The sequence below is a fragment of the Parasteatoda tepidariorum genome, chromosome 1, assembly GCF_043381705.1.
Source record: "Parasteatoda tepidariorum isolate YZ-2023 chromosome 1, CAS_Ptep_4.0, whole genome shotgun sequence".
NCBI lineage: Eukaryota > Metazoa > Arthropoda > Arachnida > Araneae > Theridiidae > Parasteatoda > Parasteatoda tepidariorum.
In genome coordinates this window covers 63,451,006-63,478,394 of record NC_092204.1, presented here as the reverse complement: position 1 = coordinate 63,478,394, position 27,389 = coordinate 63,451,006, and the positions used below count along the sequence as shown (strand labels likewise).

General features: G+C 30.2%; 1 protein-coding gene and 3 non-coding genes across 4 annotated transcripts in view; 3 read left to right on the top strand and 1 right to left on the bottom strand.

Annotated features, from left to right (window-relative positions):
* The window catches only part of LOC107455704 (uncharacterized), a 66,367-nt gene that overhangs the window by 1,424 nt on the left and 37,554 nt on the right, over positions 1-27,389 (bottom strand). Inside the window, exons 4-10 of the mRNA XM_043047185.2 lie at positions 18,982-19,248; positions 12,273-12,448; positions 7,271-7,413; positions 6,412-6,557; positions 4,603-4,684; positions 3,239-3,392; positions 978-1,194 (exon numbers count right to left, since the gene is read on the bottom strand). Of these exons, the coding sequence (XP_042903119.1) occupies positions 978-1,194; positions 3,239-3,392; positions 4,603-4,684; positions 6,412-6,557; positions 7,271-7,413; positions 12,273-12,448; positions 18,982-19,248 (1,185 nt within the window). The remainder of the gene's footprint in view (positions 1-977; positions 1,195-3,238; positions 3,393-4,602; positions 4,685-6,411; positions 6,558-7,270; positions 7,414-12,272; positions 12,449-18,981; positions 19,249-27,389) is intronic.
* Positions 9,389-9,480, top strand: TRNAI-UAU (transfer RNA isoleucine (anticodon UAU)). The gene is given in 2 exon segments: positions 9,389-9,426; positions 9,445-9,480. It is a non-coding gene; the product is annotated as a tRNA-Ile (tRNA).
* Positions 9,768-9,859, top strand: TRNAI-UAU (transfer RNA isoleucine (anticodon UAU)). Its single transcript is given in 2 exon segments — positions 9,768-9,805; positions 9,824-9,859. It is a non-coding gene; the product is annotated as a tRNA-Ile (tRNA).
* On the top strand, positions 11,678-11,769 carry TRNAI-UAU (transfer RNA isoleucine (anticodon UAU)). The gene is given in 2 exon segments: positions 11,678-11,715; positions 11,734-11,769. It is a non-coding gene; the product is annotated as a tRNA-Ile (tRNA).

The following is a 27,389-nucleotide window of genomic DNA, read 5'->3' as shown; positions in this document are numbered from 1 at the left end:
TAATTTAATTTAAAACTTTCTAATAAGGAATTTTACCATTTTCATTAAGATATTTAAAATTCAATCGAAATATTAAAATATTTTAATGATAATTGCTTAATAAATGTTTTATGAAATTGAATGGAATTTAAATTATCTCGTGAAAATTTCTAGAAAAACTGGTAATAAAACTTGAATTCAATCTTGTGAAGAAAGAAAAAGATTTTTAATTAATATGAGTCTTTATATAAACTTGTGAGTTAAATACATTATTAATTTTATACTATTATTTTAAGTTACATTTATAAATAAGGCTAAATTGCAAACGCATAAATTGGTAAGGATCATTGGCTGTGATTAGTAAGTGAGTGGATGACCACCTTGATCAGTCTGCGTAGGTACCGAGGGTGTGCAGTATCGATTCTTGTTAAATTGTTCTACTGTAATGTGCTCTACTTTGCTCGCATGTCACCGAAGCAGAGCAGCTATCCCCACTGCATATGATCAAAATTGTGATGGTATATCTTCGGATCATCATTAGGGATGTTTCCCAAACCGTCGCCATTAGCTCATTGTGCAGCTTTAGTGCGACATAAATAAAGTATCAAATAGTAAGCAAAAATACTATAGAAACTTTATGAGCACAATTTCAATTAAACATATTGCAAGGGAAATAAAAGTTCCAATTTTTCTGCGTTTTTGCAGAAAAAAGTTTAAAATAAAATATCAGGTGTAACTCATACGAATCTAATTGATATAGTCTCAGTTAATTTACCAGATATATCATACTGTTCATTTTACAAATATAAAACACTTCATTAATCCAACATTTTACATTATACAAATATTATCTTAAAATAAGTAATGAGAATTTCTTATAAAATTTTTAAAGAAAGCTAACTTAAAGTAGGTGGTTTAATTAACATCGTTTTTTAAAGACCGATGATTTTTCATTCGCCGCAGTTGAAAAATACTTAAAAGTACTAAAGTGTACTTACCGCTATTTTCATCTCTTCCTCTCCTATGTGGGAGCTTATCTTCCTTCTGAAATCCAAACTTATCAGTGATTTGAATTGTCTGCACCACAACCATCTCATCTTTGTCAGTTGCATGTCCAACATTGCCTACACCATATGGAGCAGAAGCACTACGCTTTCGCCTACCCATGGATATGAAATCTCTTGTTTGACCATGACTTTTAACACTACACTGAACCTAAGTGGAACAAAAAGTGTGATGGCATTAGCGATGTCTTGTTTCTATATGTTTCTATTTAATTCTTTAAAAACTAATGCATTTTAGTTCGTTTTTTATATTTTTTGTATAAGAAATAATGCACTTTTTTATGAAAAATTTATTTCATGATTAACAAGAAAAAATTTGCATAGAACACCCCAAAATGCATTTTTTTTCTACGAGATTTGATTGTTAAAAATCTTTCAATTGTTTTCTTCAAAATATAAAATAAGTTGTTTATAATTTTTTTTAAAAAATATTTTCATTATTGTCATTTTGCATGGCTTAATGAAAATTTTTATTGCGTTTCGTAGTAAAAGTTTTTTATTTATGTTTGAAAGTAAAAAATCAATAATTTTACAAGTTATAAAGCAAACTGTTTTGTCTACCGTGACGAATCAATAATTCAAATATATTTTTATAAGGTAAGTTCTAAGTTGAAGTAGCTCCCTACTTTATTTAGCTCCCTACTTTATTTAGCTCCCTACTATGTTTTTTTACGACATCTTTGCAAAATCTTTACCAATGTACAAAATCTTCATGGTACAAATTAGCTGTTATGCAGATAAATTAATAGTATTTTTTCCTTCAAAATTTTCAGATTTTTTTAAATAACAAATATATTCTAATAGTGAAGGATTATATTTCAAATGCTATCAAAATAGCATGATAATTAAAAATTTCTTTTTTCAATTTTTATTTTTGTGAATTTGAGTAACCGAAGAATAGATTGTATTTATCGTAGTGAGGAAGTGAGTTTATCCTTAAACTTCATGAGTAATTCTGAAAATATTTATACAGGAAGGAAATGAAATTAAAATATAATGTCAAAAGCTTTGCAGTTAAAATATTATGTCGAAATCTTATTTGACACGTGTTTTTCAAATTTGTCCTTAAAATCATTTAAAAATAATAGTTTCTCCCATTATCCCTGTTTTGTCCTATAGATTTCTCACATTAGCCTACTGTATTGTGCTGTTACATATTAAGCCTCTTAGTTATTAGATGTCTCACAATTTAGTCCCGTAGATGTCTCTCTATGTTAGGTTCGTACTTGAGGTTTTCAATCCGACAATTGTCTAACAATAGGCCCGTTTAGTTTCCTGGAAGTCAGCTCATTTGTCGGAACTAAATTAGAGTGATCGTTTTAGTTTTTTTTTTTTTTTTTAAAGTTTATTTTTTAGCCTTATTTTTATTTATAATTAAGCAAAACTAAAACACGGATTATTGTTTAGTTTGACCCTTATTCAATAGTTAAAAATTAGCACACTATGCTTGGATTTTTTTCTTCTAATCAAGCACAATTTGCATTAAATCTTCCATAATGATTGAGTTTTAATTCTACGAACTTGAATTTAAGACGGTTTTTGCTTAAGAGGACGCTATACTGCGGGAGAAATATTTCATTGAAAATTTTCTTTCACGTCTATAAATAATTTTAAAGTATAGAAAAAAGGAGTTCGGATATACCTAGAGCAAACGATGAAGTTTTAAATGCTGGATGAAAAAAAATTCAAATATCAAAATGCAGACAAATTATGGCAGGATTATTCTTTATCACGTCTTGGGAAAGTAATATTGAATAATTTGTTTGCATTTTAATATTTTGAAACAAATTCTGAATTTGAAATTTCGTGGTTTTCTTTAAATTTTAAAATATTAATGGAGGTGAAACCGGATTTGCCATGAAAAATTTCCTTTACCCCATAGCGTTTTTCGATTTTCTTTTCACAAAATCAAATAATTTTTTTAACAATTTACAATTAGGTATTTGCAACGCAAGAAAAAATCAAGTAATTATGCCTAACCATGTGGTTATTAATCAGATTTAATTGGATATCTGAAAGCGACTTAACGCTTGTATGTGGAACCTTGTTGGCTTTGACTTTTGAATCGACAAACAGTACGATATACCTCCGATGACGTCACTTGCAGGTATCCAATTATCCAAAATTATCCAGCGGCAGAACACACAACTGTATTAATCAATAGTTAGTTCTAAAACAGAGAAATGTTATTTTACCGGTTCGCAGTTGGGTAAACATGGAGTGACTAGAGCTTTGAACTGTACAATATCTGAAGTTGGAAATTTGAAAGCCTCGAATGGTGCAAGAAGTGTTTTTGCAGAGTTTCCGGGTTTGCCTAAGCTGCCCATAATGGTCACATCTGTCGGGCACCTGTATATGTAAATATTCATAAAATATTAAAATGACATAAGAAAAATAACAAAATAAAGAAGATTTAATTGTTTCACAAGCCCATAATTTTACTAATTCTTTGAGTTCCAGTATAGAATAAACTATGCTAAATTAGCATTTGAAATGTAAATTTCAGTTATATTAAATTTCCTATTAACTACTGCAAATTTTGTATAAAGATTAACGGATATAATTTTTGCTAAAAAAGTTAAAATTTCTTAATCGCATGTTCTTTAAAGGAAAAATAAATCATTGGGTACTGTTTAAAAATATAATATTAAATACTCTTTTCTATTAATAAATTTGTATTAGTCTAAGAAATTGGATGAAAATTGCTACTTTGGAAAGTTATAAAAGTTTTGGAAATTTTTAAAAAGTGAATGATTTTGTTATTAATTCGGTAGTTTTCCTTTTTTCAAAAAAATAAGTCAAAGCAAATAAAATAGGAAAAAGAACTATGAAATTTTGAGTTATTTCTTAATTTCACTTTTAATTAATTTCAAATATACAATTTATAATGCCGGGGATAAAATTATATAATTTTCAGTCTGCTTTGTTCGGTAAGGTATTTGAAAATCAAGGGGAGAGAAAGACTTATGTCCATTTTTCACAAATATAATTTTGACAAAAATCTGAGTATTACAAAGTTTTGACAAATCAGTAACGTAGAAAATCGGTTCTCCCCGAGAGTTATTACATTTTAAATGTGCTGGGGATAAACAGTTCCTATTCACGCATATACAAAGTGAGCAAAGTAAATCACTGTAAAGAAGACGATGGGGGTTCTACTGATAAAGTATTGATTAGAGAGGAATTTCGAGGAAAAAATAGTTCTTGTACAACCTGATTTTCAAATTTTATTTTTTCCCAACATTCAAAAATTGTAAATTATTTTATTTTTACGATTTCAATCGTATGCTAGCTCCTGAAAAATCTGAAACCTTTAAATTCGTTTATTCACAAAATCAACTTTCATAAACTGATTTCCCCCTTGATCTCCAGTTACGTATACCCCAGTTATTATTTTTTTAATATTCGAAATATATATTTATTTATATCTAAAAAATTATCATGTAAACAAAATGAATATTATAATTCAAGTGACATTTTCAACTCCCATTTTAAGACCGGGAATTGTATTCACTTTTATAGTATAATTTGTTTTAAAATAAATGCATTTTTTTCTTACCCAAGACTGTCAATCAGCAATATTTCACTGTTGTCGATGCCATCCATGGCAACGAGTTCTCTTACAAATATTTCATACGGACCTGTAAGTGTATTCATGTATTCGTTTAATAATTGGTACAACTTAATAACAATATGACATTTGCAATCTGGTTTTAGTATAAAGAACACTGCAAAAATTGCATACTCAAAACTCACGAAATCTTCTCTGTATCTACGAAATCTTATCCAGCAAAAAGCTCCGAGCGAATTTTTCGTCAAGTTGAGTTCGTCAATTTAACCAAAAGCTTAATTCTACATATCGATTAACACATCTGATAAGAAAATTTTACTTCAAATAAAGGGGAAGGACGTTTGAATTCTTATTGTTTTCAGCGATCATTAAACCTCGAAGCCTGAAAACGTAACTGACAAATGAGTATATCAACCCATACACCATCCTATCATTATAGTGCAAACAGTTTTAAAATCTTACAAAATATGTTGGAGAATTCCCGGAATCCATTCAGATGAGGGTAAGCGAGAAAACGGTTTCGTCAAGTATTTGAAAGTTCAAATTTCGTCAAAATTCATGTGACTTTGTATGGAAATGATAGTCAAAAATAAAGAAATAGAGCTCAATAATTGCTGAATCGTCAAAATTGAGAATTTTATTTCTGGAGCTTAAAATGTTCACTAAATCCTCTTCGTGGTTTGTTTTAAAAATCCAAACCAAATAGGAAATTAATAGTCATACTTATTAGACAAGATCCTAGAAAATCAATTCTCATGGTTAAATTTTGAACTAATGAGGAATAAATAACAATTTGGTTGAAGTTAGAGCAATCAACGTTATGCAGATTTTAAAATTCGGAACATATACTAGCCCTTTTGAGTAATTCAAAAAGCAGCATAACAAAATTAATTTTTTTTTTAGTATGTTTCATATTTAGTGCATAAAATTTTATTTGAATACGTTAAACAAAATGGTTGCCGTCCTGATTTTTATGCATTAAAAGGCAAATGTAAAACTTTAAGAAAATCATTTTAATGTGTAGCAGAAATAAAGAGAATTAATTAAAAGATAAACATACCAGTTTATAAAATTTCCTTTGTCCTAAGTATCTTACTTTTTAAAATTGTTATAAAACATTGATAGTTTTTTTAAACTAAATATAAAACCATAATTTTAAATTGTATTTAAATAATTTATAACAGCATTCAAAAGACTTACAAAGTCTCTAAAATACAGTAGTAAAACATCTATTGAGTATGTGACGTCTTAAAACGTGTTGAAGAACCGATGAGAGAAACCTTTATATATATATAATTTATTTTTTTGGTGATATTTTAAAACGTGTTGAAATTAAAGATATCAATTATATATCTTAGAGGTGATGTGAACCAAATTAAAATTACATTTACTTCTTAATTTAAAAAAAATGAAAAAGTCTACATGTTTCGAGCACTCAAAAATGGGCACCCATTTTCAAAACTCATTTGCGGCAGATCAAGCTTAAGAATGGGCGCCTATTTCTGAACGTTTGAAACATGTCGACTTTTCGATCTCGTTAGTTAGTGAATCAAATGAGGTGTTTATATTATCAAGCACATCTTTCCTATTCAGTTTCTCGGAATTACTCATTTCACAGATTAACACCAGTTTCAAATGGAATAAAACATGAACGTAATAGTAAGTATTCGCGAAGACAAATGGCATAATGATCAGAAGTTTTTAACTGAAAATTTCTTCTTGTGGTGTTTTATAAAATAATTTGATTTGGAATTGTAAATAAAGTCGCTCTGAAAGAAAAATGGAATTCTACTCAGCTGTTTTCGTCAATGATTTCAAATCTTAGAGCTAGTGCGTCACCAACTTGCGCAGCTGTAATATCATTCCCAGATCTGTCTGTGATCATCATGGTTACATTCGGTGAACTGACTGTTGCACTCTGTGTCCCAGCCGCATCCACCTCCCTGAGGAAAGAAATTGTTCAATATAAATCATTTGTTCCATAGTTATAAAAAATAATACAGGGTATCCCGTAATCATCGCCTTTGATGTACTGAGTGTTACGTAATGACCACTCCTATATTTTCTTGAATCCTTATCGAAATTAAAGTAAAAAGAAAAATGTATGAACTGTCTGCAGATTGACATGCAAGCGAAGAAGACGCAAAAACGTTAATTTGTCGAATCATTTGTAAGGAGCAGGATATTTAAAACCAATTTGATTGCCTGATGAGTCTTGAAGGGGAATTTAATAATCGTCTTTAAACTCCTCACGGTTTCTTTAAGTAATCAAACAGAGTTTGATGTTTTCTGTCCCGTTTTCTTCAGTAGTGGTTCGTTAGATTTCGAAATCGTTTCGGTTTTTCGTTTCCTTAAATGACTATGAATTGCATTTGCTAACATTCCTAGGAAAATTAGACTTATTTTAGTGGTAAACATATAAAATACACAGGTGATCAGGTTACAAAGTTTTTGCTCCCTTTTGTAAATATAGAACAAATTTAATTCTTGATAAAAGAGGTTAACTAAGGTGATCAATTTAGAAGAGTTATCAACTTGACAAGTTACTTTGTATTTTCTTTTTAATAAACTTCGGACATGAATTCAAGTTCTATTAGTTCAAAACTAAAAATAAAGTAACAATTTGATTTATACTGTAATTTATTGAAATGCTTACCCGTTGATTTCAAGCTGTACACCATGCGAAACACTTCTGTTGGATAAGTCATATTGACAGTGTACAGACAGACCCAAATCCTGATTGGTAACAATCATGTCATGGTGTTGGATGACTATATCATTCGAAAATTCTCCAAAGCTCTGAAATAGCAGTAAAAATGAAGAAAACAATTATTTTCATTACAAAGAATAACATAATAAATTTCCTACATTTTTTCTTTTAAACTCTTATCAAACTTTATTAATTTAGGTTATATACAAGAAAATAAAAGATGTTAAAGAATGAAGTACATAGGGCAATATAATGATAAGCCGCATTTTCAAATCGTCCAGTAGGAGTTTTTTTTTAACAGCGTTTAAAATGAAAAACACCACGATTTCTTTGTCTACAATTAAATGCTTTTGTGCTGTAATGTAGTCGAAATTTCTGGAACATGTAGAGAGTCTATCTAGAAACAATATTAAGGAACTGGGTGAAGTATAAATGTTATCTTTTAGGAAAGTGTGGCTTATCACTGTATTGACCCAAACGTTTAAATGTAAAATAGTGCTAATTTGTTTTATGTATTAATCATAAAAAAGTGGATTTATAAATGGCGTCTGTATAAAAAAGGGAAGAGCTTAGTTAAAATTTTAACAAATTATTGTCAAATGAGTAAAAATTTAACTTAAATAATTATAATTTAGTTTTTTTCCCCGGCTTTTCTGTTGACTAACTATTGGGGTCACCTGCAAAGTGTTCCGTAGTATTGACCCTTCATATTTATTTTTCGAATCTTTGTCAAAAATGAAGTCTAAAAAGTATGCACATTACTGAAAAGGACTCAAACTGAAACACAAAACCTGTTTCGTTGCACGAAACAGAGAGGAATAAAAAGGTGATTATTAGAACACTTTCAAGTTTTCTACTGAAAATCAAACAGTTTTTGTTATTTTTGTCCCGCGACAAATCTCTGGGAATATAAGTGAGGACTAAAATATCAAAACCGGTTTGTTTGTGAGAGGGATTGTATAGTACGGCTTTGAGGAGAACTCCTCCAGACTAAAAGTCTGGGGTTGTCTGCTGCTATGGTGACAAGCAAGAGCACATCTCTAATGGGGGTGAAATGTAGGAAAGATGGCGTCGATTGGTTCTCTAATGCCGACTTTAAGACAAAACTATTTACCTTAAACCCCTATTCGAAGTGACTTTTCCTCGTTACCATAGTAACCGTCACGACGCGAGACGGATGTCTGAAGGAGTTTTCCTGAAAGCCGCACTATAAGTCTGAGGGAGATTACAGAAAACACACCCTAGATGTATTTTGTTTTCTCTCGCTTAAATTATCCTTCGTTTTCCCACTATAAATATTTTATATTACTTCTTGATTGACAACGATTTAAAAAAATATGTATAAATGGTGGGGATAGCGAAACAATATTTATGTGACGACAAAATGATTAAAAAAAATGGTTCAAATACACCCAAAGTGAAAAGAAAAAGCTTCAATTCTGGAGCAAGGAAAAGATATTTTTGTTAATGATTCCGCAGCTTAAATAAGTAGTTTGCACAAATTGATGAATATTGTATATTAAACAAGCCTCACGAACTATGAAAATTGCATGAAACAACGAAGTAACCTACATTCATTGCTTCCGTTTCTTATTCCTCACTCATTTTTCNTGATCGGTCCCTGTGAATATTGTATATTAAACAAGCCTCACGAACTATGAAAATTGCATGAAACAACGAAGTGACCTACATTCATTGCTTCCGTTTCTTATTCCTCACTCATTTTTCTTTCGGATCTGGAATCAAATATCGTAAAAACGAAATCAAATCTAAACAGATAATTTGAAAATCTTACGACTTTGTTTTTGCTGTAAGTAATAAATAAATGAAGTTATAAAAAAAATCTTGCAAGTAAAATACCAAGTCGAAGCAAACATAACTATTTGATTTGTGTTAATCAAATTTTATTGAGCCTTAAAAAAGTTATATAACTGTTAAACGCTTCGAATATTATTGGACGAAAATAGTCAAACATATTATTTTCCCAATATCAAGGTAAACCATTTTCTCTCGTAGTTATTTTGGATATTGTTATTTTCTTCATATAATCTGTGAAACCTGTCGTCCCCAGTGGCGCAATTGGTTAGCGCGCGGTACTTATAATGCAGTGCATGCGAGTTATGCCGAGGCTGTGAGTTCGATCCTCACCTGGGGAAAGCTTCTTTTTTTATACGGTGAGTAATATTGGGATGAATGTTTAAAAAATTTTCAGATCATAATTCTTGAATTAAGACAGATTTTTTAAAATTTTATTTTAAATAAGTAACCCAAATACTAAATACTCCTATTGTAAACATTACATAGTATTCATAATCACTTTAATAAATAACTATATTAAATGAGTTGAAAAATATATTTCAATATTTTTAAGGAACAAATGTTGGACGGAAAAAGTTGCGTGCTGAGCATTGTTAAATCCTCAGAATAATCTTGTCTGTTGTCGTCCCCAGTGGCGCAATTGGTTAGCGCGCGGTACTTATAATGCAGTGCATGCGAGTTATGCCGAGGCTGTGAGTTCGATCCTCACCTGGGGAAGTTTATTTTTTATATCTGTTGAATAATATAAAGATGAATGTTTGCAAATTTCTCAGATCATAATTTTTTTTTTTTACCAAGACAGACTTTTTTTTTTTTTTAAATAAACAACATAAATACTAAATACTCCTATTGTAAACATGACATAGTATTCACAATCACCTATACGGTGAATAATATTAAGATGAATATTTACAAATTTTTTAGGTAATAAATCTTTTAATTAAGACAGTTTTTTTTCTTCAAGTAAACAATCCAAATATAAAATATTCCTCTTCTAAATAATACGTAAGTATTCATTGACACTTTAATAAGCAACTATATCAAATGATTTGAAATATGTTTTGCATAATTTTTCAGGAACATATGTTTGACAGGAAAAAAAAAAAGAGCTCTGTTGAACATTGTTACTTTCTCAGAATAATCTGCGACAGCTATCGTCCTTTGGGGAGCAATTGGTAAGTGCGTGATTTTTATTAGGCAGTGCATGCAAGTTATGCAGAGGCTGCGTCGATCCTCACCTGGGGAAAGTTATTTTTTGTATGGTGATATTAAGATGAGCATTTACACATTTTTCCGTTAATAAATCTTTCAATTAAAACAGTTAAAAAAAAACCAATTAAAAAATATTCCTCCTGTAAATATTACATAATAAAAACACTCTAATAAACAATTATATTAAGGGGGGATCCCACCCTGAGATGGTAAAATATTAACGTTTTTCTTGAATTTTTTTTAAGTAATAGAGACAATGCAGAGAATCCTTGTTTTTTTATGTTATTTAACTACAATTTAAGTCTATTTAAAAAAAATTTCTTTTACGAAATAATAAAAAATAAGTTGGTGGCAGCTCCGTGTGTGGCTGGTCATCAAAAAGTAGCACCTCACTGGCCTCATAGATTTAGAAGTCCTGAAGCATTGGAAAACGATTTTGCTTAGATTTTCTGAAACATAAAGACATTATCTAAAAAGTATCATAGCGGTTTTTTGATATTCGCAAAATTACCAAAATGGAGACAACTTAAAAAAAAAGTTAAGTTTTTCGTTAAAAAATTATTCATTAAAATACTAATATAAAATCGAAATATAAAAATATCAAAATTATCCTATGCTACTTTCTAAAGAATATATTTTTACGTAATTATAAATAAAGAACAGCTTATTTCGTTGTATAGATCATGAGAAAAACGTTAGGCCAGGTCAAAAAACAGCGTTTTGAGAAAAATGTGTTTAAAGTTTTGAGATATGGTAGGGGAAAACGTTTAATTTCATATATATCATGGTCGATAAATGCAATGCCTACAATAAGTTTCTATATACGGTCAACAGAATGGATGAGACACAAAAAGAATGTAGCCCCTCCTAATCCGGCCGAGCGGACCTTTCTACCCGCTTAGCGACGACTCTCTATTTTCCTGTATAACTTCCAAACGAAGTTAGGTACCGAGAAATCGTTTTAGACNTATTTTATTTTATTTATTTATTTATCTATTTTTTGTTATAAAATTTTTATCACACAGTAAAAACAATTGATTTTAAACACTAATGTTCTCACTAAGGCTCCTCGAAGAAAATTAAAGAGCTCCGAAACAATGACTTTCAGTTGAGATCTGAAAAAGGGCGTAAAATTTAGCTTAACATAGTGATGCAATAAGAGGAAATTATGAGAAATGACAACGCCGTAATACTGTAAATAAATCCGTATTCATAAAGTGATGCATTTCAACGGAAGTTTTTTTCGAATATTTTTAACTTAGAAATCTATTTATAGATTACCCCTCTCTCTCACTTCATAGTACTTTCTGCGCCGGATACCTGTCCCCAGTGGCGCAATTGGTTAGCGCGCGGTACTTATAATGCAGTGCATGCGAGTTATGCCGAGGCTGTGAGTTCGATCCTCACCTGGGGAAAGTTATTTTTTGTATGGTGATATTAAGATGAATATTTACAAATTTTTCAGTCAATAAATATTTCAATTAAAACAGTTAAAAAAAACTGTAAAACCCAATTAAAAAATATTCCTCCTGTAAATATTACATAATAAAAACACTCTAATAAACAATTATATTAAATGAGTTGAAAAATTTATTTAGCAAAGTTTTTAAGGAACAAATGTTTAACGAAAACCGTGGTGTTGAACATTGTTGGTTTCTCAATATTTAATCTACGACAGAGGTCGTCCCTAGTGGCTATATTGAGTTATGCCGAGGCTGTAAATTCGATCCTCACCTGGGGGCAGTTCTTTTCATACGGTGAATAATATTAAAATGAACGTTTAGGAATGTTTCGAGTTTCGGATAATAAATCTGTCAATTCAGACAGTTTTTTTAAAAAAAATAAAAACCCAAGTATTAAATCTTCTTCTTATTAACGTTACAAAGTATTAATAAAGATTCCTTAAAGACGTTCTTACCTCTTGTTTTACATCACAGTTGAGATCATGATACGCCATTTTGATTTCAAAATCAATGCTGTTTGCTACGTCAGCAACACATGAGTTAGGTCGGGATTTGGCATAAATTCGTCCGTTGAACACCTTGCTCGTTTTGACTTTTGCAATCATCTCTCTAGCTTTGCATTGAATTGTCACTAAAAAATAAAAATAAAAAATTTTCACTTTTGACCTATTATGTAAATTTAATTCCTGCTGCTTAACCCTTTATATAATATATATTTTTTAACAGTGTGTTAAAGTATTTTAGGAAATGAGATTGATTTAAAAAAAGAAATTTAATCAGCTTATTACCTTATTTTACTAAAATTTATGTGATAAGATAATTTGTTGGGTGGGAATGTGATTGGGCTGGATAAAAAATTTTCCCATAGTTAAGAATCGGTCATAAAGTTCAACTTCTGTGCTTATAAATTACTAAATTTATAAAGTCTATGTTTAAAACTGTAAATGAACTCGATGTGAAAGGTTTAAATAAACAACAATGCTGCCTCTCATATCATTAAAAAAAATTCCCTGCTTTTTCCCTTTAGATATCATGCATAATATGTTAAGAGGAAGCACACATTCACTGCGCTCTTGTGTGCTATATTAGGATAACGATGCTAGAGTTGCTGGAAAAACTTAGAGAAATAAGGAACAGTTCAAGATAAAAACAAATAATGCTTTTATAAAGGAAATGTGTATAATATAGCTGAACTATCATCTCTAAATATATCACAGATTGCGATTTGAGAGGTCTGCATTATAAGGAATGAAATTCCCAGTTTGTAAGGAAAAATTCAAAATTCCCTGCATTTTCTCTGTTATTTTACATCATTTTTGATTCCCTGTATTTTCTAGGTTCTCCCTTTGGAGTGGTAACCCTGAACAAACGCATAATGCACCAGAGAAAATAGCTCCCTAGAGTTGGCTTCACGTTTTGTCCCCACGTCCCCCTTTATTTGGTAATCCACATACATGTAAACAAAGTCTTGTGTGTATTGACTGAAGTTATAAGCAGATGGTCGCTCAGATCATAAGTGGAAAAATAGTTTTCCTTTGACATTCAAAAATTAATGAAGCTGATGTGAAATATACTTAACACGACCTAATAAAGGGTTTGTGTTACGATGTAATTTTGTTAAAAATTGAAACTACTGAACACAAACACAATTTTTCAGACATTATTGAAATCGCTCCGGGGGGGAAAGTTTCGCAGATTGATTTGATTTGAATTCCGGCATCTTTTAATTTATAATTAGATTAACTATTTCCATCAGTCAATAAAAATTGACAGTTTTTTTTTTAAATATAAAGAGGATAGGGCTCTTAAAAATAACACATATTTTTAAAATACAGCTGTGAAAGATTTTTTTAATATTTCACTCATAAATCTTCAGCAGAGTTTAGAATCTTGAGTTTTGTTCTTTTAAAAAAAAATAACATACTGTAACAGTTTCTTTAATGAATTTATGAATCTTTAGTAGATTTTGGAAAAAATGAGTTTTGTTTCATGAGAAGAATATAGCAAACTTTTAAAATTTATTTATTGCATGAAAATTTATTTATTGCATGAAAATTTATTTATTGCATGAATGAATTTTTAGAAGTTTCTGGTTTTAACATTGAATAACTGTCTCATTTCAACTATACATACATTTCATAAATTTTTCTCAAAAATCAATTTTTTTCTCTAAACATTTATTATAGCTATAAAATTTAATAACCCTAACTGAAATTGTGCTTCCAAATCTTACGAGAGCAAATGGGGGCTCGTTAAAGTAGAAAAAATATATCCTTGACGATGTTTATAACAGAACAGATTTTATTTTTAAATGTTAAAAGAAATCTTCTACTTAAGGAAGAAACCTAATTATTTAATTAATTGATGCTTAATTAAACTGTACTTGATATACTGTTGTGGTATAATTTTAAAGGACACTCAACTCTCACGATATTTGCTTCTTTTTTTGAGATAGATTTATTTTCCCAATAAAGTGTTATGATTTGTGTATATAAGAAAAATAAATCTTGATACAATAGTATCATTTTGATACGAAATTTTTTCCTCTCAGATTTATTCACCAAAAGAACAAAATGAATTGGAATGATATAACAATTGCAAATACATTTAGAATGAAGTCATTGCAAAACATTCCTGCTGTTTTAATTGGAACATCTCATTTTGTTCCATTGAAGACTCGTTAACCTATACAAGACACTTCCTTAAAAGAATGCGACAAAGATTTTAGTGCTATTAAATCGTTAGCCGCTTAATAGTTGGCGGCAATTTAAGCTGTTCACACCATTTTGAAAATACCAATAAATGTCTGTGAACATGCCTCGGATTTGAGTGACGAGTGTTAGACGAACCGAAACGAAGGGTCAGTTGCTTATTTTGTCCCCTCTTCTACAGTAGCGTTTTTCTCCGTCTCGTTAAACATTTGTTAGCTGCCACTATTCCAGTGGTAATTCCTAATTCGACGATTAAAGCCCTATTGTTCTGTGGAGATCTTTGTGACCCTGTTACATTGTGACCGCTAGTTATGGTATTTAACTCCACCATGTTTTCTTTTAATTAGATATCGCTTTCAAATAGAGAGCCTATGAAAAAAGGTTCTAAGGGACAACTTTAAAATACGGAAATTTTTCAGAGAAAGACATTATTTTAGTCTTATTTAAGCAATCAAAACTGATTTATTCTGCTGAGTCATTAAGTTTTGAAAATTTCACGGGATACAAGCACTGAGTTACATTCATTTGGAGTGGAAGAAGGTACGAAATTGTTTGGCAATGAGATTGAAATTTTTCGTCGAAAGACATATTTTTTAGTCCAAACGACACTGATTTATATTTTGCTGAGTCATTAAATCTTGAAGATTTCACGGGATAAAAGCACTAAGTTACATTGATTTGGAGTGGAAGAAGGTACGAAATTGTTTGGCAATGAGATTGAGATTTTTCGTCGAAAGACATATTTTTTAGTAAAAACGACACTGATTTAGATTTTGATGAGTCATAAAATTTTGAATTTGCATCTCTATTGCTAGGGTAATTATTGTCGGATTCAATAAAACGAACGATTTCTGGTGTCATAATGATATTTTTCAAGATTTAAAGCTGATTATTCTATGTGAAATCCATATTTTTAAAGAGACCTGTAAAAAATTAAAAATATCTTTCAGCAACTGCCTGATTTTACTGAATTGCTTACCATAAAGGTTTCGTTTTAGGATATTTTATCATAGCTTAATAAAAAAAAGGAAATTGTTTCAAAATTTTGTTTAATTTATTTCTATTTAAAGCAAATTAGATAAACAATAGATATACAGCTACAAAATGTAATTCTATAATTCAAAACCAGAGTACAACGATTTAACGATTTTTTTTTTTTAAGGAGAAAATTAAAAAGTGGCAACATAGTCATCCTAAAATAGCAAATTGTAGTTTAACAGGCACACTAATCGAAAAAGTTCACCACCTCTGGTATAGGTATTTTTTAAAAAAAATTCTCCTCCTCCCGTTATTAAACTCACTTTAAAAAATGGAAGACAGTTGATTGCCTGCGCCTGAATACAACATTACTTATAAATCAATATCCTGATGAAGAAAATTTTGGGAAAGAATGAAAAGCTATACAGGGTTATTCATAATTCCCTCCGCCTGTAAACGCCATTTTTCTTTACTATAACTGGCTTCAGTGGTACATGATACTGCCATCTACCGGCAACTGCTTAAATTAAAACTTGAATACTTTCGGAATAATTTCATACGTTCTTTTTTGCCATTTTCGTTTTTTTACTTCGAAACCCCGGAGGGAATTATGAATAACCCTGTATTTATAAGCAATAATTATGAGCGTTTTGTTCCTAATGATGAAATAAATGCGTTATACAAAAGATGCTAGTCACGGTAAAATGTCTGTGAACAAATAGTGATCAATGAATTTATAAATTTCCAAAACAAATATCATACTGAAGAAAAAAATCGAGAGAAAATATAGGAAACCATCCGAAACCGACGTACCATCATTTCTTAGCCGGAAATACTCAAACCATTTAAAAGAAGAAAAAAAAAACGTTTCTTTATGCCGTTATTAAACTGGTCTGTTCAAAAAATGGCAAACGGCGGGTGGCCTGCTTCTAAATACAGCCGTTATGAGTGAAGAGTATCTTTAGGAAGAAAATTATGAGCAATAATGAAGAAAAAAGAAATCACGGATACATGAAGTTAGCTGCTGTTAGTGAGAAGGCAGAGATGTACCGAAGCATATCTTTAATGCAAGCAACTACCTGTGAAGGAATCTTCATTTCCTACATTCAAGGTAGAATGGAAAAAAAAGAAGCCCTTTTCCTTCAATAACTCTCGTTAAAATTTGTTTTGTTTTGTTTGTTCATAAAGTTTTTTTTTCCGTTTAAAATTTCGCTGAAAGAGGAAGAAATCTGAATTAATTAAGGAAACAAATATGCGACTTGTACTTTTGAACTCTAAACTTGTAAGACATTAGAGAGGAAAATCCTTTTTTTGTTATTGTTTACTTGATCTAATTATTTTATCGTTTACATAGTATTATTCGAAGAATGCTTCTAATAATGGAAAGACTTATAATTGATGGTTGGACATTGTCTTAAGACATTGAATTAGAATTGAATCCGTTGGTATTTATGACAAAAAAAGATCATGTTTTTATAAGTAGCTTTTGGTTTTTTACTATCCAGGCTTTAATGTTGTTGTTTTCCAATAAAAAAAAATGCTTTGACATTAATGCATGCATATGTACATGCATGAAAATTTCACAGAAATTCTGAATTAAGTCTTTTCTATGACTATTCCAAATGTTTTAAAAATGTTGAATAATAAAAAAAATATTTCATTTTATAACACTGTTTAAATTTTATGTGTTAAAACTGATTTTTTTTATATGTTAAAACTGATTAAAATAATTTTCTTAATTTAAACAGAAGAATGACAGCCCTGCGTTTAGCAAGGCTGTGGAATCGAAATTGGAGTCGGTTAGTTAAAATTTGTTAGGTTTTTAGATTAAAAAATTAAAAAAAAAGTTTTTGATTTTAGGAAAACGTAGCCAAATATTTATAATTATGTGAACAAAAATAAACTTAACTGAATATTATGACAATGATTTAAATTATAACTTATCACAAAATTAAATTATCACACTCGAACGTTGCGAGCTTGTGCTTAAGATGAATTGCGCTTATGCTTTATTGAATTAACGAACTGTTATAGTAATAAATAAATTATTCTTTTGATTCAAAAGTTGCAAAACCAAATTTGCTTAGCTAAGATGAAAATTGAATTGAAATAGTATCAAATTAATTGAATGCATCATTTGTCCGAAATATTCACAAAACATTTTTGTAGTAAAATGCTTACATATTTATGAGTGTACGAGTGATATATAAATATTCAATTCTCTTCCTATTTTGGTTCTGCACAATCTCAAGGTTTTGTACAAATAGAAATTTTTTGAAATTTATTTCTTCAATAGTGGAAAATTTAAATAAGTACAAGTTGGAGTTAAAGTGAGAGTTGAACATTTCAACTACCGACTCCACCGTTCTAGTATTTAACATACATTATATTAGTAATTTATTATTAAGTATTTTCGGCGAAGACATAATGGTTAGTCAGTTTTAGTTGGTTTAATATATTTTTTGCTTATCGATTATTGCAAACTCAACGTAAACAACAAAATTAGTAAATTACTTTGCGTGTTGATAGTATATCCCATATTTATCTGAAATAGGCAAACTGTGGAACTTCTATAAAATAGTAGCGCAAAAATATAGAGTTCGATGTTATACATTAGAAAGAGATACAGTCTCAATAGAGATTTTTAAAAATTTATGTGCCGACACCAGTATAACTACGTTTTACTATGGATTAAATTAAATGTAAAAAGAATACGAGAGTCAGAGGTGTAATTAAAATTGGAAATTATGGATTTAAATAGCCAGTCTTTGAATCACTATCTTAGAAATATTCTCATTTTCAGTTTCGTTTGCGGCCACAGCAATTATCTTCTCGTTTAAAGTACCATTCGTCCGATATTTGTACTAATAACAAAATAAAAATATGACTTGTTCTTTGTAGCTACGAATTACACCCTTCGAATTTGCCTCCCTATGTGTTTTTTCTTTTTTCTTTTTTTCTTTCAAGTCAGGCGTGTCGCTGCCTGATTGTCACCAAATTTTGGTGCAGGTACCGATATATAAATCTTCTACTCTTTCCTGTGTTTGTCCCCTTGAAAAACAAGATGTTTTACTTAACTATTTAACTATTTACAGTAATTCATAAACCAAACTGATTCATAAACTGACCAGTTTTTCATACAAATGTTTAAAGCGTACACTTTAAGATAATGGCTAACGTCCAACCTAACTTCTAATTATTTTCACTTACTTGCGTGTAACCGAAGTTCAGAATTATCTAAAGGCCGGATGTTTGCCAAACAGCTAATGGTGCACTCATTGAACATTATTATTTTTGTTGCGAATTAATTAAAACTGTTATAATATACAATTGTAACTATGATATTTTTAATGGACGCAGTACAGTTGTTTTAAACCAATAATGCGGCAAAAGTGTTACTTTGGCGAACACATAATTTGAAATATTATTTACAACGATAAAGGAAACAAGATATAACTAAAAATATTCACAATACCGTTGTAGCAGGCTGAAACTTCATAGGTTGTGACACCAGGTATATCTAAGTAAGGATCTTGAATGTGTGTTAGGGTTGACGTGGAATGATGTGACAGTCTGCAAACATGTTGACTTGGATCACCGTAGTCAAAGGATTGACACCTGTAATTGACGCTGAGACATTTCTGACGGCACTCGTCCAATGAGGTGACATCCTGGTAAACAGCGTCCACTGTCTTCAGCAATTTTCCATTCAATTTGCGGAACTCGCATAATCTGACAGGATCTTTGAAAGAGAAGGAAGAAGATTTTGTCAACAAAAATAAACAAATAAAGCAAACATTTGCAGAGGACAAAATACATAATTTGTTTTACAAAATACTGCTGATAAAATATATTTCCAACTGTATATTAGTGATACTTCCTAATCTTTTCTTTTCTACAATTTTTTAAAGGTGTTGAACCATCTTATAGTTCAAATTTACTTAAATATCAATATGGTGTTATAGCATATTGTATATAACCACAATACTGTACTTCGTAAACATGATAACACAATATTATTGTACAAACTGAATGGAACATGATTCAATTTAATACTTTATTAATGCCGTAACAAATTTGCTCTTGATTATTGTTTATGGTATCCGTATTATGGTTTTGCAGTTTACCTATTTTTCTAGAAAGATAGCATCGCTCTGATAATGAAAAAAAAAACATACTTTGGTTTTTATTCGATATTTAAGCATGTATCAGCATTTTAATTTATTGCAATATTAGTCCTTCATAGTTATTTCAATATTCAAATAATGCTCTTTTGTAGAGTTATTTCGGAAATTACTTTTTATAGCAATACTATAGGGAAAAAATTATTTAGACTGCGTCACGTGACGTTAAGAATAAAAACAAATATGTAAGTTAAAAAAAGTTTATACTGAAATATACGTTTAATATGTCGAGAAAAATTTTGATTTTTCCTGTCTCTTATGGTAGCTGGGTTCTGGGTTTGAGTTTGACTTAAAATGCTAAATGCTAGTTTGACCTTTTGCCATGAAATTGTTGAGTCTTTAACCTCTATGACCTCATGACAGACAATGGGATGTAGCTGGAAAATTTCCTTTTACTTAACATTCTAAATTTTCACAAAAAGCTAAAATTGAAAAAAAAAAATATTTGAATGTTTTAAATATAAGGAAATGAAATTTTTTCCAATCAATAAATAACGTTTTAAGTGTTTCTTGTCAAGTTTGCATTTTTTGAAGAATAAACAGCTACACTATTAGAAACTTTAAATCAAGTTGAATTACAATATGATTGAATTTATGATTAAAAAAAATGTATCAAATGCTCCAACAATAAATGAAATGCTCTCTTCCCAGCTTGACATCACTAATGCGGAAGTATAGTAATGATGATCGCTGCCAATGGCTGAGAATTAAACTTTCACCCGTTACCGCTGCCATTTTATGCCTCCAAGGTGTTACTTGGCCTCTTAACTTCCTCCCGTAAGGTGCTCTATCTCTTCACTCGGTTATGGATGTCACACAAGCATTCTTTTTTTAATGCCATAAAAAAATGCTTTTACGAAAACATTACTCCTATTGAATAAATTTTGCGGTTCAGATCATGTCAGCGATATGTCGATTCCCCCATCTTGTTCTAACAGTTCATGTCATTGGGTTTAGTTCTTTCCTGCAGACGATAATGCTTTTTTTGAGGCGGGAAAACATCCATTTCATGCTTCAGAATTCTTAATGTTGTTTTCAAACTTTATAAAGCCCTAAATAAGCCTAAAGCGCATAAATAGTCCATTCATTATTCTTAATGCTTTTTCTTTTCAGATCTAATGCTGTTAAGAATTTTTTTTTTAACCCTTTCAATCGCGATGAAAAGAACAAAACACCTTTAGCATTGCTGTAAGAAGTACAATAAAATAAGAAGAGTGTAACTTCCCGTAAATATTCTTTAATAATGCAGTTATGAAAGCCATTTTATCTACAACAATTCATTGCAATGTAACGGAGTACATAAACTTCTCAAAATATTGTAATCAGCTTTTTGGAATTATCCCTAAGACGTTGTTAAGATATTCACGGTAGGATTTATGTTATGTGAGCGTTGTATTCCGTACGTTAATTTATGTTTAGGTCAATTTATAGATACGTTAGAAATTGAATTTGTTGTTATAATTCAAGAAATAGTTAAATTTTCATGAGTTTAATCTCACATTTGATAAACTTGATAACGTAATTAGTTGAAATTTATTTACGTCTTAAGATGAGAAAGGGATATTATGTGCTTTCTTTTTAGGTCTAATATCTGAGGAATACCTCAAGCATTTTAATATTTGACATTTAGCCACTAAAATTATCCATAAATATCTCTGTGGCTAAATGTCTAAATAATAGCTTTAAGTTTATGCAGGTTTTACATAATTTGAAGGGAAAAAAATTAAGTTACGTGACGTAATGAGTTTGTCACTGAAGTCTCAAACAGTTAGTATCATTTTTAAATAAAGAAGAATCTAAGTATTAGAAATAAGAAAAGAACATTTTTACACCAGGCTTTCGATCCAAATTAAATACAGATAATTTAAATTATGTAAAATTTTAATCAAATGACAATCGACAATAATTTAGGAAGTCAATCTATAAATTCCCTTTTTTTATAAGTAAATAAATATTAAGAATGATTGAATGTAAATATTAATTTCAGAAGCAATTATTTTGTACCAAACACAAAATGACATTGCGTTATCAGGGAAATTATTTATAAAGGTAATCATTATTGTTATGAATTGTTTTGCTGTTTAAAAATCCAGATTTTTTTAAAAAAAATCTTAACATTCAAATCTTTCGTATTATCAATACAGTTATACACAAGCAATTTCTTCGAAAATATGTACAAATATTAAAATATCTTAAGACATTTGTTTGTGCAAAAAATTTAAATTTAAAATTGTTGATAATGTTCGATGAATATCGACAATCGCATAGGCGCTAAGATGGTCAACATCGCCCGATGAGCACTGCTCCGAAGTATCTATTTAATATTATAATTTCTCATTTATACCAGAAAATGGCAACAAGCAGCATGCACTGAGGGAGAAAGTTAAGTATTTTTTTGATAAATTTCTCATTTGCACAACCCGGCAATTGTGGATATCTAATATTCACTAAATGTGAATGCTTAGAAAATTATAATTTCTATCTATCATTATTTATCACTATCATTATATTTTTTTCAAGTTTCTCATTTACACAGCCCGGCAAATGTCTATATCTAATATTCACTAAATGTGAATGTTTAGAAAATTCTCATTCCTATATATCATTATTTATCACTATCATTATTTTTTTTCTTCAAGTTTTTCATTTACACAGCCCGACAAATGTGGATATCTAATATTTACTAAATGTGAATGTTTAGAAAATTCTCATTCCTATATATCATTATTTATCACTCTCATTATTTATTATTTTTTTTCAAGTTTCTCATTTACACAGCTGGGCAAATGTGGATATCTAATATTCACTAAATGGGAATGTTTAGAAAATTCTCATTCCTATTTATCATTATTTANATTCCCTTTTTTTATAAGTAAATAAATATTAAGAATGATTGAATGTAAATATTAGTTTCAGAAGCAAGTATTTTGTACCAAACACAAAATGGCATTGCGTTATCAGGGAAATTATTTATAAAGGTAATCATTATTGTTATTAATTGTTTTGTTGTTTAAAAATCCAGATTTTTTTTAAAAAAATCTTAACATTCAAATCTTTCGTAATATCAATACAGTTTTACACAAACAATTTCTTCGAAAATATGTACAAACATAAAAATATCTGAATAAATTTGTTTGTGAGAAAAATTGAAATTAAAATTGTTGAAGATGTTCGATAAATATCGACAGTCCCATAGACGCTAAGATGGTCAACATCGCCCGATGAGCATTGCTCCGAAGTATCTATTTAATATTATAATTTCTCATTTAAACCAGGAAATGCCAACAAGCAGCATGCACTGAGGGGGAAAGTTAAATGTTGATAAATTTCTCATTTACACAGCCCGGCAAATGTCGATATCTAATATTCACTAAATGTGAATGTTTAGAAAATTCTCATTCCTATATATCATTATTTATCACTCTCATTATTTATTATTGTTATACAAGTTTTTCATTTACACACCCCGGCAAATGTGGATATCTAATATTCACTAAATGTGAATGTTTAGAAAATTCTCATTTCTGTATATCATTATTTATCACTCTCATTACTTATTATTGTTATTCAAATTTCTCATTTACACACCCCGGCAAATGAGGATATATAATATTCACTAAATGTGAATGTTTAGAAAATTCTCATTTCTACATATCGATATTTATCATTATCATTATTTATAATTTTTTTTCAAGTTTCTCATTTACACAGCCCGGCAAATGTGGATATCTAATATTCACTAAAGTTAATTTTTCGAAAATTCTCATTCCTATTTATCATTATTTATAGTCACATTAGTAAACGCGACATTCCGAACAGACGACAAGATTGTAAGTATTAAAAAAAATGATAATTGCAATTTTTCTGGCAATATTTTAAATCAATGCATTCTGAAAGTTGACATTTACCGGTTAAGTCAGTAGTAATAATATTTAAAAAAATGTCACATAGACTAAACGTGATTATTAAGTTGACATTCAATGGACCAAGTCGACATTTACCGAAATTTGGACATCGCGATAACATTCACACGTAATTCACCGAACTCATTATGACGACCGAAACGAAAAGGTTAGAAAATAAAAAAAAAGTGATTAAAAGCATTCGTATTATTTAATTAACCTTTGTTTTGTGTGCCTTTAAACTGATTACGGGTAAACATTCAAGGTTAAAACAAACGTAATTAATATTCTCTGAACTCGACCAAACGTATGTTTGAAACTCTTATACCTTCTATTCCAGGTGAAGCCTTCGTCAAACAACTTAATCATGAGTAATGCGTATGGTTTCCAAAGAGATACAATCAACTGAAATGAAGCGCCTACGAGCGAGCAATAAAAATTAAAACTCGTTATCGTTCTTTCTTCCGCCTTTGAGCGTGATAAATAGAAGATTCTTCGGCAATGAAGCGAAATGAAGAAATAAAATTCCTAAAAAAAATGTTTCGCGGGCGCTCGATATGAGAGGTGACCTGAGGCTCCCACAGAAATTTCTTTACCTTGACCTAGAGGTTGTGGGTTTGTCTTACAGAGCCCCCCTTTTTTATTTCAACCCCTTATATTAAAACCAGAAAATGTTCTTTCGCGTCTGAGTGACCTGCAGGACTAGTGAACAAGATTTGAAACTTGATGACCTCATCCAGTGACCTTTGTCTTTTGACGCGACCTACAGGAAAAAGCTAGCTAGAATCCCGCGATGATTCTGCTTTTTATTGCGTAAGAAAGCGTGAAAAAGGATTTCGCTAAATAGAATTAAAGTATTAATTCGTAGTTGTGGAGGTCAAATGGTAATTTTCTTCTTAACCCGCTGACATATGGATTAAAGTGAAACTCAATGGAACGGATAATTAGATTGTGTTATTTGTCATTCAGATTTATAATTGCATAAATCATCACAATACTGCTGATGATAGTTGTAGGTGTCACCGTTAATGTATGATATGCCAATACTGTATAGAATGACTGGCATTTTTAGAAAAAGTGTGAAAAGTGAGAATTAATGCGTAATGCATTTTCTAATACATTTAAGTTTTTCATTTGCCAATTTTATAGAATGTCTAGGCAATATGTGAAATATTAATTACTTCATACTTAGCCAATCGGCTTTATGCATTCCATAGAATATTGCATTTCATATAAAATTCTAGGCAATGCATGAAATATCAATTATTTCATACTTTGCCAGTCGGTTTTAGGCAAACTATAGAATTCCGTATTTTATACAATGACGGTAATGTTTACAAAATTTTCATAGTACTTGCAGACAAAAAGAAAAACTAGTTCTTATGATTTTTGCATTCCGTTTATTCTTATTATGATGTTTTGAAATGTAATTTCATGATGTTGGATTTCTTAAGGCATTGAAAGCATTGCTATAAAAATTACAATGGGAATAGCAAAGGTACTCTGGTGGCACAGTCGGCTAATAAGAAGCTATACCACGGGAGAAACTTTTAATCGCAAATTCTTTTTCCCTTCCATAAATAATTTAAAAGTATAGAGAAAGTGAGTTCAGGCAAACCTAGAGTAAGTCACCTAATGGTCTACTCTAGATTTACCCGAACTTTTCTGGACTTTAAATTTTAAAATCGTTATGGAGGTTAAACAAAATTTGCGATAAAAAGTTCGATATAGCGCGATATAGCGTCTCCTTAAGGCGTCGCTCACTCCATTGGTTGGAGAGTTGGGGTAGTGAGTTCGATTCTGGTGGCTAATAAAACCATCGGCATATATAAGCAGTAAAATGCACGTTAAATCTGTCAGGGCTGAAAGTCCTCTAGTCTAGTCCGCATCCTTGTTTTAGTGCGGAAAATTGGAAAGAAGGCTGCCCGCGTCGTCTGACCAAGATCAGAATTACTTCGCATTCCTACCATGGCTTTTATTAGATAGAGCCCTGAAAATGAGGGCTAGGTACTTGGGCGTGATTGGGTGATGATAAGAGTTGTAGCAATTGATTAACAGTAACATTAATGTTAAGAAAGAGACGATAAAGACGAAAGAGAGAATAAGATTGACATCAAAGTCAATCAACTTGGAATTTTTATGTTACATGCTGCCTTTATTCATTATTTATTAAAGTATTTTCTGACACACTTAACTATAAATAATGAACAAAATATTAATAAAAACGAATCTCTATTTTTTATGATTGAGAAAAAGTAGATTTGATCCTCTGAGTCTGACCACCACAGATGTATTCATCATCATAGTTATCCAGACAGCCCAATGTGGGCCAATGTCTTCTTCTGAAGATTTCTCCATAAAGATTACGGATATATCTTAAATCTCCAATTCTTTTCGTTAATTGCAAGAAAATCAGACTCCACCGAATCAGCCCACCTCAGCCACGGCCTTTCCCGCTTACGCTTTCTACTGTGGGTCTAAAAAGCAATATCTTTTATATTGTACCGTAATCACTCATTCGAATCACGTGGGCCATCCAATTCATTCTATTTATTTTAATGTATTTAATAATATCAGGTTGCTTTTAAATCTTCTACTGTTGAAAGTTGAATATTCTTCTCCTGTTAATGTTTTAATTTACACCAGCAAGATATACTATTTATACACCATACATTTACACATCACAAGTATATTATGGATAGTATAAAAATGCGTGAAATATTAATGTTTAAATTATTTCCTTCTCTTTTATCAGTGGGAAAATTCACCACGAAAGAAATAAACACTTCATTTATACATTTACAAAGGCTCTTTAGTTCGTATAACTAGTAAAGTATGCTATAAAAATATTACTTGAAAATGATTTTAAAATGTCCTTTGAAACTGGTTAAATCCCAACATAATTTATATGAGTTTCTTCAACTTCGTAATAATTTTTTAACTGACATTTAAATTTTTTTCAAAACTTATTTCATTAATCGTCATATAAATTCAAAAAATTCTATAATGACAAATATTCGCTTTGTTTTATTTTCAATATTAATATATTTGATATCAATTACGTCTTCAATTTTAATAAGATAATCCCACTAACACCGTAAAAGTGAACGTTAAATTGTTGAAAATCACTAGTTTGAGGAGAAACGTATTCTTCTACAATCACTAAATCCATCGTGTTGTCATCGGAGTGCCTAGTTAGCATAACGACAAAGTGCCTAACGACAAAGTAGAAGTGAGAAAAAGACGAATGGTCAATCGGATTTGCATGAAGTGACCATAAGTCACATATAACAAGGCCTTCAAGATCCAGACTCTATAACAAATTCTATTCTGCAGTCATTCCAAGCAATTCACGTAGCAGCTGGAATAAAACACCCTCAAGATCATATTCGGGAATCATCAATTATGCTCTTGGATATCCTGATCACGTCTGTCTTATTACACACAATGGATGAGGATGCTCTATGGAGGAGTATATTTTACATTTCCAGTTATCGAAAATCGGATCTTAAACAGGGATATCTTTTTCACTTTCACCGGCGATCTAGTGTCTCAATTGATGTACTTTTAGTGGTACATTTTTTTTCTTTTAATCTTTCAGTCATGAAAGTTTTATTCTTATCGAAGTACAATGAATTAAAATATAGAGATAGTTTCGCTCGAACAGAGTTGGAGAATTGGGAATTGATTAAAATAGCGATTATAGGGTTTCAGTAGCTAAAATAAAAAAGTTACCGATTATATTTTCATTCAAATCGATGATTTTGAAATTGATCTTCCTTTAGGAAAAGGAGATA